At 37.5% G+C, this 16,632-nt stretch overlaps 1 protein-coding gene across 1 annotated transcript in view; it reads left to right on the plus strand.

Annotated features, from left to right (window-relative positions):
• CNTNAP2 (contactin associated protein 2) overlaps positions 1 to 16,632 on the plus strand; it is a 1,865,599-nt gene that overhangs the window by 1,026,205 nt on the left and 822,762 nt on the right. The window contains exon 10 of the mRNA XM_012768220.3: positions 16,068 to 16,239. Coding sequence (XP_012623674.2) covers positions 16,068 to 16,239 — 172 coding nt within the window. The remainder of the gene's footprint in view (positions 1 to 16,067; positions 16,240 to 16,632) is intronic.

The raw sequence follows: 16,632 nt of genomic DNA on the forward strand, positions 1-16,632 counted from the left end.
CTCAGACGTAAAATCTCTTAATGCATTTGGGGTATTTTTTCCATTCTTTAATTTCTAGTCTTTATTTTGGAGTTATACCTTTCTAAGCAAAGTGTTTATCCTGTTTTTGAGATTCATGTAAATAGAAGCATAATGACTTTTATTATGCTTATATTACTTTTACTATTTTATAATTTAATATTTTTTTACATTTATGAACATATTTATCTTTTTGTTTTGCTAACTATTCCTTTCAGAATCTCAGAAGGAAACAAAATCCTTTAGGATTTTCTCTACTTAGGGTCTCTTGATTTTTTTTTGTCTGAAAATACATTGTAATCTGTATCTGACCCTCTCAGCACTTGAATTATTTGCCACTCTATTTCTGTTGGCTTTCATTCTCTCTCCTTAAATAGTTGGCTATATTTGATTCTGCACTACTTATTATCCTCAAAATACTATTTGTGTGAATTATTTGAGGTATATGGCAAAGGTGCTTTCAAACTTCATCAAGAATTTTGCTCAGCATCTCCTAGATACCTAGAATCACAATCATTATTTTAGAGGCAATTAGTGTAACAGTACTATTCAGGCACTGAACAGAATATAGAGTTAGTATGAGAATCTATAGTTTTGTTCATTTCATTTAGTTTCCAAACTTTGACATAATTTTTTTTCATAGCATTCTGATTATTTTTTTTAAAACTGGAATGAATCTAACATTTCCCCCCTACTTGATCCTCCTCCATGTTTTTCTTTGTCTGTCTCAACAGAGATCTGTCTGAGATATTCTTGGAAATTCTAGAGACATGCACTATGATTTATTATGTAGCTAGTTTTTTTAAAGGTTCCATGTTTTCTGGAGAGGACTATATATTCTCTGATTTTTGACCAAAGACTTATTTATATATCTTTAGATCTCAGAATTGTGGGTGTCAGATTTTTGACCAAAGACTTATTTATATATCTTTAGATCTCAGAATTATGGGTGTCAAGTTTGTTTATTATTGTAGGATTAAACAAGATAATTTATTAAATTTTTTTTTCCTTTTATTTCATCATATTATTGAGGTACAAATATTGTTAGGGTTACAAATATTGCCCCTGCCCTCCCTCCCTCCACCCCCCGATGTGTCCAATCCCCCGGTGGTGTACACCACACACGTTATGTAAGCATACACCTCTTTCCTCCTCCCCCCTTCCACCTGCCCACCACCCAATAAAAAGTTTTATTTTCTTTTTTTCTTTTTGACATTTTGGTTACATTGTATATCTTTGCCTCTCCCTAAGAAGGGTTAGAGTTATGCCCTTCCCCTCCAAAATGCTCACCACATTACCTAAGATGGGGTTCCCCCCTCCTCCCCGAATCCGTGGTGAGCATTGCCACCATTTGAAAACCATAGTTTTAATCAGTCAGGATTTGATGGCGAGTAGATATGGGGCCCATTTTCCATGTCTTGTGTCGCCTCACTTTGGATAACGGGCTTAAGCTTAATCCAGGATAGCATAAACGGTGCTAGCTCAGTCATTTCTTAGGATTGAGTAAATTTACGGCATGTATATTAGATACATGGCAAACCCTCTTCAACTCATAGTTCTAATTAGTCTTTCATAAAGACCGACTTTGTCCCTTTGATTTATTTAAAAATGCATTACTTTTATGGAAGAGAGGCATATTTATAAGGAAATATGGCCACATACTATCGCAGGGAATTCCCAGTTTTAAGGTGTGCCTCGATATTGGCAGAAGAAACAAGAACCAGTTAAATGAAAATGAGTGTTTGGCCGCTGTTGCTTCCTTTGCCCGTGGCCACTCTGTAGTGTCACAGCAGGGGTAAAGATATGGAAAAAGTTATGTGACCAGATGGCCAAGAGATCTGGAATGCCCAGAAATATAATTCTAATTGATTCTGCAAAAAGAACTTTTAAAATTGCTGTAAGGCTAGTCCCAGCATGATCCAGTACATAATTAAAGAACATAATAATATTAAACAAGCAGAGCTCAGTAGAGTCTCCTGTGCTGTCACGTGACCCATTCACATGATAGAAAAGGCAAAATGTATTCAGTGAATGGAAGAATTTGCCTACCTCATTCTGGCCATTTTTTACTTGGACGAGCCTAAATCTTTCCATTTCAGAAGGATTGTGCCACTTATGATAGTTTTGGCTCCACGTGACAAAACACTGGACAAACACTGGCTTACACAATACATTTTTTTAATTATCATTATTATTTTATTTCACAAGAAGCCTAGAAGGAGGGAGTTCCAGATTTGGCTAATACTATGGCCCAATGGTGGTAGGCACTTTATTTTTCACTCTGTCATTGATGTGCTAACATTTGTGGGCAGGTTATCCGGGCATGGTTGTGCTCACATGGGTGTACACGAAGGCAAGGAGGAATGCCTCTCTCTCTCTTTGTCTGTCTGTCTGTCTGTCTGTCTGTCTGTCTGTCTCTCTCTCTCTCTCTCTCTCTCTCACACACACACACACACACACACACACACACACACACACACACGCTCCCCACCATTGGTGAAAGATCCCTAACAGATTGTATTTGGGATCTTCTCAGTCAGGACTGTGTCATGTACACTCTGGGCTAACTACACAGAAGCCTGCACGAGTGGGCATCCGGCACGTTCAGCCTCCTTTCTAGACAGCCGGCCCACACCCACTCTCTTAGCATGGAAGAAGACAGACAACGTTTCATGAGTAAACGATGAACAGGGTGTCCATAAGGGTGTTCTGAAGAATGTCAAGTTGTTTTTCCTCCTGTCATTCCATGCAAAGAGTGGCTAATCTGGAAACTTTTACTGTAGCTCATAAGTTAGTACTTTCGTACTGCTCATTTTAAATGTAGGGTGCCTAATATTTGAGGCACTTTAATCAGGAAAGCCCCCTCCTGGGGATCTGAGAGAGGAGATGACCGAACACTCCCTACTGTTTCTTGCCTGCCCTCCTTCCCCTCCCATTGCCCGATCAGAGCTGGAAGGAGGTCAGTTTGGGATCAAGAGCAGCTCTGGTCAGCGGTGGCCCTCGGGCAAGTCACTGAACCTGTTTGATACTGGAGTGTTCATTCATATAAGGGTCTTCCAGTTTCCACTGCATAATTTTTTCCTAAGTAATAATCTCACAGTTGTTTCGCTAATCATGCCTCCCCAAATAGAAGTATTACGTGTTTCTCTTATTGCTGAGGAACCCAACCAAAACAGAGGTGGCCTTTCTCTCAATTGATTCCATTTAATTAAAAACAATAAGATTTTATATCATTGATTTAGTGTATTCCTTTTTTTCTCTCTTTTGTGAGTCTTTATTTCCAGCATCCCATTGGATATCTTCTCCTGAACATCTCACAGGCCCTTCAAACTGAACATATCCAGGACCAAACTCATTACCTGTCTCCCTCACTCTACATATTCCTCATTTGTTTTCTGTGCAAGTAACTGACATGACCATAGGCCCAGTCACCAAAAAAGAAATAAAAAATCATTCACAAGACTTTTCCTCTTTCTTTCCCATTACATACATGGACCAATAAATATGATGAACTCTATAGTAAATTATTTCTCAAAGTCATTTCCATCTTTCCAGTCTCGTTACTCTAATCCAACTACCAGCAGTCTTTTCTTCCATAAAGGGCCAGGTAATAAATACCCTCAGCTTTGCGGGCCATATGGTCCTCGTCAGAACTGCTCAGCTGTGCCATTGTAACAAGAAAGCAGCCGTGGACAGCATGAAAATGAGCAAGCACGGCTGTGTCCCACAAAGTCTGTATAAGGACAGGTCACATTGGCCTGAGGGCCACCGTTTGCACATCCGTGGTTTATGCTTTACTCACCTTTCACCTGGATTCATATTGCAGCGTCTCTCTCACTGGGCTTTTTTAGACTTTAGTCCTTCTGCTTCACAATCTTACCTTCACTTTTACCTCTACAAACAACAACTCTAATCAATATCGTCTGTATGAAAATACGTTGTTGTCCATAGAAAAATGACAATTGTTAGCATGGACATGTGGCTGGTCCCTATTGCCCTGGACTGGCGTGGCTTGCTGTAGCTTATCCTTCTTGCCCTTGTCGTTGCTACCTGTGGCCCCAGATTCCCGGTCACTTGCCTTTGCTCGGCCACAACATAGTCTTCCGTTTGTTCTGCACAGTTGCAGTTGTTACCTCAGTGTGAAAAAGCTGTGTTCATGCTTCTCCATTTGGTAATTTCTTAGTTATCGTGTAAGAATAAACCTGTTTTGAGAAGTTGTCTTAAATGTCCTCAGGGTCAGTCGTTCTCTTCTCTGAGAGCCGTTTGCATGTAGCAGGTGTCCGTTGTCTATCACATGAGGTGAGGTGCTGGAGCTAGCTTACAGTGGCTCAAGAAAACCAATGGTTACGTTTTCAGGAATTCCGTGAGTCAGTTGTTAAATTTTTGGTAACTTGAAATTAACCATGGTGGGAGCATTTAGGTTGGCAGACGCTACAAATCATGATGTGTTTTCAGGACTTTATTTTAGTTTGGAGAACTGGGTTGCCAGCACACCATTGGATATTTCTTGATTGACAACTAGGTGAGGCAGTATGGCTAATAGACACCCAATAAATGGATAAATAACAATCCTTAATTATTGGTGTATTTTAGATAGCAGAAAGGACTTTCTGGCTACTATGTTTACCAGTATTCAATTGGATGAGGTCAAAAGATATACCTTTATATTGAATCTGATTTTGGTAGCATGGATTAATTATTCTTTTATGAGAAACTAACCTGCATTTAGAAAATTAGAAAATAGTAATTACTTGTTTTACACTTAAGTCAACAGTTAATATAACTAGTGTTAGTGGTCATGACTTTAATAAAGTCTTTGCCTAGGGACATTGCCTACATAATGCTGATTATGATGATTTTTTTTTGGTTTGTTTTTTACTTTGTTTAGCCCCAATATCAAAGAGAAATAGCTATAGTTCATGTACTATAGCTATTAATGAATGGAAAATTAAAAATATGCTCAGATGCCTTAAACTTTAACACTACAAATTCACATCACAAAGGAAATTCACTCATTCCAAACTTCCTTCTGTTGCTTAAATTCAGTCATTAATATGAAGACTCATATCTGCAATTAGGATCTTAGTAAATCAAAAATTTTTAAAAATCATAACTACATATGTCACATGGATTTGCAATCAGTTAAATGATCTACCTTTGTATATCTCTTTTGTGGTGCAAGTTACCCACTATAAATTTATGACAACAATATTTTGAGCAGAGGCCTCCTTAATTTTCCAAGAAACTACCTTACCTTTATACGTTGGTCATTTTATATACTGCTATTGACTTTTCTTCAGTTTTTTTTTTTTGGCATATTATGGGGGTACAGATTTTAAGGTTTCAAAAAATGCCCTTTCTCCCCCTCCCCCCACAAGTCTGCGTTTCCAGCATGACCATCCCCCTGATGGTGCACATCTCACTCATTATGTGTGTATATACCTGCCCCCTTCCCCTCCCACCTGCCCAATACCCTATTACTATAGTACCTATGTGTCCACTTAGGTGCTGCTCAGGTAATACCAGTTATATATGATACATAGCCTAGCATCTAATAAAAAAGTATTATTACATTTACTTTAACTTTCAGGCTTTGCTTTGACTGTGCAGAAGGAGACCTTTAATTTTTATATGCTTTGAAATTCATGAATATTGACATTTTTGCCTGACAACTTATTTTTCCTCTTTCATATGCCTTTCCTCTTGACTGAATTTAGTCTTTTGTAGTGTTGCAGAGGCTGCAAATGATCAAGTTCTGGAGTCACGGGGCAATGACTGTAGGCGTGAAGAGTATTCACTACTGAACCTGAGTGTGGCTCATTTGATGTGATAAGAAAATACAGCGCTAGTTTGTTATCTCTCACAGCCTCTCCGGCTTGCTCACTTATGTATGCATGAGAGTATGTGCATTTTGTTGTATATTTTATATATACACATGTGTGTGTTTAAATATATATAGAGAAAATGAATAGTGATGTGTTGTAGTGTTCAGAAATGAACAACGTGATGCAAATGCTGACCCTAAATCCATATTGCATAATAGAGTTTGCAGCGAATGGCAGGCGCAGTGGCCACCGCAAGGACTTTGGGAGCGGCTGCAGCCCTCTGGGTATTGTCCACAGCGCAGTGACAGTGGGCTGAAACATTTGAAATGTTTTCTCTGTCAACTGGAGAAAGCAAACCACTCAGGCTGTCGGTCCACATCACACTAACAGTTCTCGTTTTAATACATTAATAAACAAACACTCCTCCCAACTTAGCTAATGTGCTCTTACCCCTGAAAGATAAATCCAGTTTGGGGGACGCTGACAAAGTGCATCCTCTGAGCATTCTAGAGTGAAAGCAGCTCGCCATGGGCTAAGGTGACTGCAACTGTACGATCCTGAATGTTGCCTTGAGAGACCACTTAAGGGCAGACCCAGGCCACGCTGGCCATGTCGTAATGTCCCTTCTGGCCTTTCCATTTGAAAACATTTCCTCTTTCTCCTGTTTGGCTCCCATCAGAGCTTTCCTCAGCTTAAGTTACACTCGGTTGCTCATTCCTAAACTCTATTCCAGGAACTTTTTTCTCCCACTCTTAACCTGTTATCAGAAGTCAGGAGAAATAGGTTAGTCTTCTGTAATCGGTCGCGCTCAATACTCAGTACCATTTTTTTTTTATATGTTATGACATTTTCTCTGCATAAGTAAGTTTGTTTTGAATGGTAGAATTAATACCAAGAGATACTGTCTCCCTTGAAAGTAAATGAGGAAGAAGCTTTGGCCAGACATATGATTTTTTTTTTTTTTTTATGGCATGCATCTTGATGCACAATGCCAAAGGGATCAGGACACTTCAGTGAATTAGCTGAGGCTCCAGCCACCCGTGCATTGGTGATGGCCCCACCAATGGGAACCCACTGTTAACCCCTTGGCAAAGCTCCCTCTCTCCGGCCACCACCTAACGGGACTGTAGCCTCACTTCCTCTGTGACTCCCCTTGTCTTCTGTGTGTTCTTTGCTTACCAAGACCCTATTTGTTCACTTTCTTCCCCACATATGTCAGTATAGTCAATCACATTACTCAAATCTAACTGATCTTACTGTCTCAAATCTAACTGACCTTACTGTCTCGGGACACATTCTGCTCTCAAAGGCACGATTCTGTTCTAGTGATAATAAGCTGTTGCTTATTTTACAATTGACTTTAAAGGACAATCCATATTTGTTTCTAATATTCAAATAGCCTGAAGATAGCATCAGCAAGCTCTCTCTCTTCAGAAGGTCCTCACTGAGCAGAGGTGAAGGATGTTCTGACTGTCACCCTGGATGTTGACTGCAACCCAGGAAGCCATTTTTGCACCATTCAAAATGGCCAGTTTCAAAGTTGCTGATGTGTTTCCTGTGATCTGTATTATCAAAAAGTCTGCCTTACTAGACTTTTTTTTTTTTAACCAAGAAAAGTAATCATAATATTCATTTTTTAAAACTACCATTCTACTACAAATTTAAAGTAGGTGCAGAAATGACCTACAACTATGGAATTTTTTAAAGCGATATGTTCATATTCTTTACTACAAATGTAGGAGAAACTTCTACTGGTTTATCATTTTGACAGGTTAAACCCAGATGAAAGGGTATGTGTGTTATTTTTTTAATATTTATGAGAACATTGAAATACTATTTGAGAGTAATTATTTCTTTATGAAGGAGACTGCTGGATTTGACAGTGTATCATTCTGTTGAGCTATTTTTAGGCATAGGAGGTAAATCGATGATACTATGGCCAGAATTCCCATGGCCAAATTCCCATGAATTTCCTAGTCTGTGTATTAAATATTAAGCATGCATCTCTGAGAAACAGAGCAGGGAGCATTTTAGTTTATTATACCCGAGCTCTGTTTCCTTTTTCTGTTTTTGTTTTGTTTTGCTTTTTTGACATGGTAAAGAATTATATTTTATTTGGCACATTTTTATATATAGAAGGAGATATACACTGGAGATAGAATGAACTTTTTTAAAAAATATAAACTGCCAATATTTTACTTATGCTTCCAAAAGAGAAGACTTGGGACAGATAAATTTATCAGAAGAGAGCAAACACAGCCTCTAAATCCATTTGTTTTATGTGTCTTCATAGCAGGTGGTAGGAGTTTAGTCTAAATAGAAAGGCATGCTGGCAATAAAACTCATTCATAGAGATGAATCTCGAATATTCTAATAAGACTGTGTTTAGCTTGGAAACTGTAAACAAACCTTCAGACTGCAATTCAAATTTTATCACTTTTTTCTTACTCAAACATGTACATTTTATGCCTGTTTCCCAAAAATATGACAAGGGAGGTGAAAAACTACTAGTGTTATAGCCTTCTTATAAAGGAATGTGGCCTATAGGAGTCCAACTAAATGGCTAAGGGTCTACTTTTCTATTTGTATGTAACATGATTTTCCACTGTTACTGGCAAAAAGTAATTCATTTATAAGCCTCTGTGGATATTTACATTTTCTCTAAGCCACAATTTAAATATACATCTTCAAATCTTGCTCAACATTACATTCATTGGAAATCAGTGCTTTGGTTTTTGTTTGTTTTCAACAAATTGAAGGAAGGCTTGTGCATCATTTGTTCACCTGTGGTTGTGTAGTCTAGATTACCCACACCTATTCATTTCAGACTGTGAAGTGCTTTGAAGATGTGTTTATCTCAGGTGAAGCTTGTTGACTAATGGGTTTGTAAAAAATTGCTATATGGCATCACCCTCACGTTTCACCCCAAAGTCTTCCATTGAGACTGTACTTTTTATCCAGAGGAGAATCTGGTAGTTTCTGGCGTGTTCCAGAAGCAAGAAGCACGGGAAGGAAAGGGATAGGGGATTTCACCTATCCCTGAGCTCCAAGAGTCAGGAATTAGAATATTTAGAGTTCTTTAAAGCCACAAAAATCATCCTGGTTTAATAATATTGTATATGCATATGGATTAAGTATTGAATACTGCTCAGAGGTCTAGTGAGATAAAGATTTTCTTTAGCGACCTAAAATTCATCACTGATAAAATTGCTGAAAAATAGCTATTTTATAAAAAACCACATGGACATTGAGTGTATATTAAAATAGAATAAATTTATTCCAAAATAGAATAAATTTAACCCAAAATAGGGTTCTTGGATGATAGAATTTTTAGCATGAAATACCATTTAAGTTGGAACATAATTTTTAAAGAAATAGTATTTATTTTGAAAATAATTGAAAACTCACAAAAAAATTGCAAGAAGAAAACAAATGCCACCAGTATAACCTTCACTTGGAGGCCCAATTCAAGTTTTGTCAATTGTTTGGAAATGACCTTTACGGTAAAAGAACCCAATCTGGGATCACATGTCATGGCCAGTTGCCCTGCCTCTCTGTTTTCTGACAGTCATAATCAGATCCTCAGTCAGTTCTTGACTTTCACAACCTTCTCATTCCTGAAGATCCTAAGTTGGACGTTTGTAGTCAGTCGGTTGTTTCTCAGTTTGGGTTTGTCTGACATTTCCTCACAGTGGTACCCAGTTTATGTGTTTTGGGCAGGAGCACCACATGGCCATGTTGTATTCAGCATATGGCATCTTTTAGGTGGCTGTGGTGTCACTCAATTGTATTACTGGTGGTTATAACTTTGATCACTTGATACAAAGGTGTCTTCCTGGTGTTTCTCCACTGCAAAGCAACTATTCTCCTCTTTGAAATTAATATATATATATTTTAGGGAGATACTTCAAGACTGTTTCTCATCCAACTTTTATCTGCTCATTTGAGCACCAATTAGTATTTTTTGCCTGAATTAATTATTAGTACGATGGTTGCCAAATGGTGACTTCGTCATTCAATATTCCTTTTATATTTATTAGTTAGCCTAATGCTAGAGGAAGAGCTTTCTATTTTCCCTATTTATTCATTCATTTTTATATAGGAAGACTCTTGGATTCCTATTTCATTCATTAGGATATGATCTGTAGCTTTCTATTTTTCTTCCTTCTTTTTTCTTTTGATATTCAAAATCTCCTTTTGATACTCAAATTATTTATTTTGTACTCAAATTGTCCTGAATTTGGGTAGAAAAAACTATCTCGGGCTCACTTCTGTGTCATTCTGACATGGTCTGTCATTCTTTGGGCATTTCTTTACTTTCTGGTGCAGCAAAATGTTCCAAACTCGTATTGTACTCTCCCCAGTTCAGCCATGGAATCAGTCATTTCTCCAGAGAGTCCTGGTTTTAGTCAGTAGAGAAGCCACGATCTGCCCTACAGGAGTATCCCAGACTGTCCTCAGTGGATGATAGGAACCATCTGTAAATTGACCACGTACACGGTTCCATCTATATATGTATTTCTATACCTGTCTGCATATACTGAAAATCACAAATCCATGCTGATGGATTAAATTCAAAGCCAAACCCACTGGGTTCATTCAATCTTTCCCATGTTCCACACCGTACCCTCCTTCTCTGACACTGAGAACCTGTCTTCCACTCTCTTCGGCATATTTATTTATTTGCTCAATCAGCTCGTACTGTAACCAATCTCCCAACCACTCACAGTGGGGATCCTGCCTGAGGGTCCTCCCTGCACAGGCTCCAGACACCACTAGACTGGCTTCCTGGCCCACTCTGACTCCCTGCTGCTTTGGGGGCTTGGTTGACCCCAAACCCCATGAGGCTTTTGTCCTGCCCCTGCTCAATGCGCTTTTAACTAAATTATTCAGGAAGATTGGGTAAACAGTAGGGATTAGGAGACACTTTGTAAACTCTTCCAAGATTATACTGAAAGGGAGATTCTAAGTGGCTTTAAACATCTTGACAGCATTCACTAGCCTCTCTTGGACCTCCCAAACTTTCCAACCTTAAAATCAGTATAAAGAGAGACACCTTGTATATGCAAGTGGTTTTAGTGTAAATTTTTCAACCCTGTTGCCTATTGTTTACTTTTTCTGTCCCATCAGAGTAACATTTATAACTTACCACAATTTAGGTTGGTGTTTTAATGTCAAAAGAAATATCAGCATGCTTTTCATTGATGTATTTCTGAATTAAAATTTTAAAACCTTGGAAATGCATGTGTTTCCTTTGTCAGCAAGAGTAATAATATACTGAGTGGACTTCAAATCAAGTATGAAGTTTTTATATGCTAAGTCTTGAAACAGAAATCTCAGTCAAGCCAGTAAAATAACATAATTACAGTGATCCTGCAAAGAGGGAATGTTTTCCAGTTTACTGATAGTGAGATGCAATTGAGACTGACAAGATTATAATTCACTGTGGGTGTTAAAACACAATGTCAGATCGTAGAAACCAGTAACAGCCACCCATGTATAACTACTGTATTTTTATTTCAAATTCATAAGTATACATTTAAAGAAAGATCTGAACCAAAACATACAAATTTTTTTAAACCTGTTTATTATATGTTATTTTTATACTAACTTCACAATTTTTAATTGTTTCACTTTATTTCCATTTTTATATCTATTCATTTCTGACCCTCAGAAGCTTAGCTGTATATTTATATCACCATATAACGCTGCTATTAATCTACTAAGTAGGTTAAATCTTGAGCTTTGGAGTAGCCACTGGAAGTGTCGTAGGCACTAACTCATTAGTTTTTTCTTCCTGGAATATTTCTGTAAAGGAAACAAACACAGAAAATAAATGTGCTCTCTTCTATTCCAGAGGAATTAGAACACCAGGAATTTCAACATCAGAGATCCAACATCTTTTAATTCATTATTACCTATATAATGGATTCATCCTACATTCTTCCAGTCACCTTGTTGTGCAGGCCTGAATAGATGTTATGTTTTTGTTAATCTTTGGGTTCTAACTCTTAAAAACTTTGAGAAAACAATAGCAGGGTCTGTTCATTACATTCTATATTAGTTATCTATTGCTACATAATGAATTGTTTCAAAACTTAGTGGCTCAACACAGTGATAATTTATTACCTCTCACTTTTCTATACGAGGTCAGTAATTCAGGCGCAGTTTGGCTGGGCTGATCTGGCTTGAAGTTTCTCATGAGACTACAGCTACATGTTTCCTGGGACCTGTAGGTGTGGATTGGAGGCTTCTTGTCTAGATGGCCGACTCACATGGCTGGCAAGATGGCCGACTCACTTGGCTGGCAAGATGGCCGACTCACTTGGCTGGCAAGTTGTCACTGGCTGTTGGTAGTAGGCCTCAGTTCTTCTCTGTGTGGGTGTCTTTCCATCTGACTAATTGAGGGTTCTCATGGCATAGGGACTGGCTTCCTTGGAGCTGGAGTAAGTGATCAAAAGACCGGTGCAGCCTCTAATGCATTTTATTACTTAGTCTTGGAAGTCACATAATATTGTCCCTTTAGTCTCTTTGTCACACAAGGCAGCATTGATGCAGTGTAAGATGGGACTACACAAGGCCATAAATACTAGGAGGTATTGAAAGTAGCATAATTACAATGTGAAGATTTATGGCCATCTTGGAGGTTGATTGCCAGAGCTCACTCTGTAGGCTACACGAAGATTCACGTCTCTTTCATATGCAAAGTACACTCACCTCCTCCAAAAGCCCTTCAAAGTTGCATTCCATTAGAGCACCTACCCCAAATCCAGGATCTCATCATCTAAGCAAAGTCAGACCAAAATGAAGCTTCTAGGGATTTCCAGATGAAGCTATCTGAGTATAGTTACTCTAGTACAGTTCTCAATCTGAAGGCCTATGAACAAGTTTTATGACACCCACACCTGGTGTATGATGGTAAATATGCATAGAGAAATTAACTTCGACCCTCTGGTTCAAGAGGAGAAAAACGAGAAGCACAAAGAAGTTGCTTTGGTCCACAGCAGTTCTGAAATCTAGTCAGGCACGTGTTGGTAATTAATTCCTTAATTAGGACTCTTAGGACTCAGTCCTAATTACTTTCTTTTATTATTATTTTCTTAATTATTTTCTGGAAATAATTCTCCATGGCTCTTGGCTCTGCCTCCCGTGATCTCAGTTCTGCCACTCTGAGTCATTCTTCCTTTTTTTTATGAAACATCTGTGTTTGCAGCTTCATAGTTTCCTGACCATAGAAATTATGGGCCCAAAGCCTTCTTTCCATTTTGTACTATCTCTGTTCCTTTCAATACAAGCTGGTGGTGGTATTACCTCCAATATGGTTCTCTTAAGAATGCATGGGTTTTCTATGATCATTATTCAGATTTTCTCCATTAAATAAAAGGCAAATCCACAATGTCATAAAGATAAGCTTCCTTTCACCTTGTCCCTCTGCTGACCTACAGAAGGAAAATGCTCTGAATGTTTGACTGAGAGGACCTGGAACACATACCGATAAGCTTCTAAGAAGGTCTTTGGTCTCCCCGAATAGTTCTCTGATGTACCAGATAATATCTCTCTCAGGTCTTCACCTGGATTGTACAGTCACACCTCCTTGTCACCTTTAGATCATGTTTTCCTGGTATTTGATCTTTGCCTGGTGTGATTTATTAATTTTTGCATTGTTCACCATCTAGAGAGACTGGAATCGAAAGACCATATTATTTTAAAATTCATCAATTTCTGGTATCTTCATATTTAGTTCTTTAGCTTTTCTCTCTCTTTCTTTTATAATAAACAGAAAGAAGAGGCCAGACAGCACTTACAATACTCTGCCTAGAAATGTCCTTAGCTATATTCCACAATTCATTTAAGCACATCTATTTTCCCCATATTATCACAGGCAACAGTTTTACTGAACTTTCCACTGCAACATAGCAAGTATCCAGTTTTCTCCCAATTTCAATAATATATTCCTCGTCTTCCTTTAAGCCATTACTCACAGCCTCCTCAAGCTGTCAGACCTCTGGTCAACAGTGCTCTTAAGGCCCATTCTACTTACTCGTACATGCCAGTCCTAAGCCACCGCCACATTTTTTTAGGTTTTGCAAAGCTTTCTATTGTTCACAGAAGTAATCCTTAATTCTGTGTGGAAGAGGACTACAAAAGGGCATGACTAACTGGGAGGCAGGGATTAATGGTGTTCCTCTTGGAAACTTTAAAGATAATGCAAAAGAGAAAAAAATTAAATTTTAATGGCTATGTAGTATTTTGTCCTATAATTATCTCCTAGAATATATCCCATGTAGGAAAATGAAAGGACTTGACAATTTCAAACTTCAAAATTATCAAGACCAGACAGAACACTGGTATGAGTGACTTATGTGAAATCTTATTTTGTGAATTTAATTGTACCCAATTTGTGGTGATCAGTGTTTATGCAGGTGCTGTGCTTCAGAGAGTTCTTGTTCTCACAAATAAATCTGCTCATTTTGACATCTTTCAAATCTAGTGTGGATATTTAGAGAATCCTAAGTATTAAAAAAAAGAAATAAATGATAGTCTTATTAAGAACGGTCAATAAAGTTACAGCTGGGTGTTTTCACTCTGCTAAGTTTAAAATTAAACCCTATTCAATTTTTTTCTTGATTAATCAATTGAAAATCATATGAATGCAAACAACCAGTCTAAATAGACCACATATCTGAGATCATCATTTTTATGCAGGGACTAGTGAACACAAATGAAACAAAAAACAGTGGCTTAGTAAAAAGTACATATACACACACAACAAAACACACATGAGCCACATGTTAGTATTCAAAGAGAGCCTTACATTGATTTTTTTTTTTTTGTCACGAAGTTAATTTAAATATAGTCTTATTTTTATATAGTACTGTGGTGGTGAAAATAATATACACTTCTGTGATTAACTCTTAAAAGAGATTCAAAGGACAGTTATTAGACTTTAAATATTATAACTCATTAATTCAGGGAGAAAAGAGGTTTTTACTATACTAAACTATTCCTAATGAAAGAGAATAGGACATTTAAAAAAATCACTTATTGGCCAATTTCTGTTTTAATTGAAAATTCACTTTTATCCACTTAATGGCATATCTTGGTTCCAATCTATTTCATACAAATTGGTTTTTGCTACAGATATGTTAGATGAAGTGAATTTGTGAATAACTTCAGATTTGTAAGCAGACAAATTAGTATAGTTTAAATTTGCCCAGTAGGCAAGTTTGGTGTGATGAACAATACGAAAAGTAGAAGCTTTGGGGAACTTCTGGAGATATTTAATAGGATTAAGAAATATCATTATCTTATGGCCTACAAATTTTTTATACATAATAAGAATTATACTTTTTTATTAAAAAGATATAATAGTAATTGGTGGTGACATTTTAAAGTTATTTAGCAATAAAATTATTAATATCTGATTTCAAGCTTGGTATATATATATATATATATATATATTCTATTCCTTAATAGAATCAGCAGTATTTACTGTGGGGATTTTTTTTTCTTGTTATTCACTCTTTTATTTTTAGTTTCATCTGTTATCATTTATTCTATTATACCATGTTAGGTATTGATATAAGATGTATATACAAAGCAGAGTGGCTCATTGTTATGCCTAAATTTATTTCTTTACATGTTACTTTGGATTTTATAAATTGAAAAATCATTTACAATGCAAATACCTCTTTGGATTGAGTTAAACATTGATCCCTAAACTAAATTTACTTTAATTGATAATAGCGACATTGGCTTTTTGACATCTGAATAACAGGCCACTAGGAAATTAAGAAAACAGAAATAAATATAGAAAATACAAGAGGAAGGAGGATGGATAGCCAGGGAAGTTCTAAAGTTTTGTGTGCTAATCTCTGAGGGCAAGATCAGGTGATAAAGAATAACAGTGAGCCTTCAACAGCAGAAAAACTAAAAGATATGACAGGGTGAGAAAGATGTCAAAAGAGAAAATTTGAGTGACAGCAGACTCCAGAGATGAATGTTGACCTGGTGACCCACTGCAGTTCAACTCTGACTTCTTCCCCTGAAATCATCTTGCTTTCTCAAAAGACTTTCTTCTTCTACACTGAAGACAACATCAGCAAAGATCAGAGAAACACTGTAGTTGGAAACAATAGCTGTTGCCAGGTAGAATACCCACAAGAATTTTAAGGAAGCATACCGTACACCAAATTTAACGCTCCTGTTTCTTCTGTTTCACAGGTTTTCTGAACCAGATGAATAACTCAAGCCACTCTGTTCTTCAGCCTTCATTTCAAGGATGCATGCAACTCATCCAAGTCGATGACCAACTCGTGAATTTGTACGAAGTGGCTCAAAGGAAGCCGGGAAGTTTTGCCAATGTCAGCATCGACATGTGCGCCATCATAGACAGGTAAATGGATTTGTCGTCCTACCTCAGGTAGTCCCACTGTTCCAAATTCATGTTTCTGTTGTGAGACCAGTGAAACACCCGAAAGGAAAATAAGAAAAAACAAACAAAGAAGCAACAGACACAAAAACACCTAAGGCAAAAGTTACCATTCAAAATGCCTATCGTAGTACATGTGGGGTGTTAGCGGTGACAGCACTTATGTCCTTACATGGATATATGCCATAGAAGCAGCTGTGGTGTCACATGGCCCATCAGCTTTGCTCAGAGAACGTGAGCCTCCTGCAAGTAGTTTTACAAGCAACAGCTGTGTGGTAGAGAAACTCTGACAGTTTGTTTTGGGTTTTGCTTTCTATGCTCACAAGCAGAAATGTCCCTTCTCTCCCTGTCTCGCTG

The sequence above is a fragment of the Microcebus murinus genome, chromosome 9, assembly GCF_040939455.1.
Source record: "Microcebus murinus isolate Inina chromosome 9, M.murinus_Inina_mat1.0, whole genome shotgun sequence".
Taxonomy (NCBI): Eukaryota; Metazoa; Chordata; class Mammalia; order Primates; family Cheirogaleidae; genus Microcebus; species Microcebus murinus.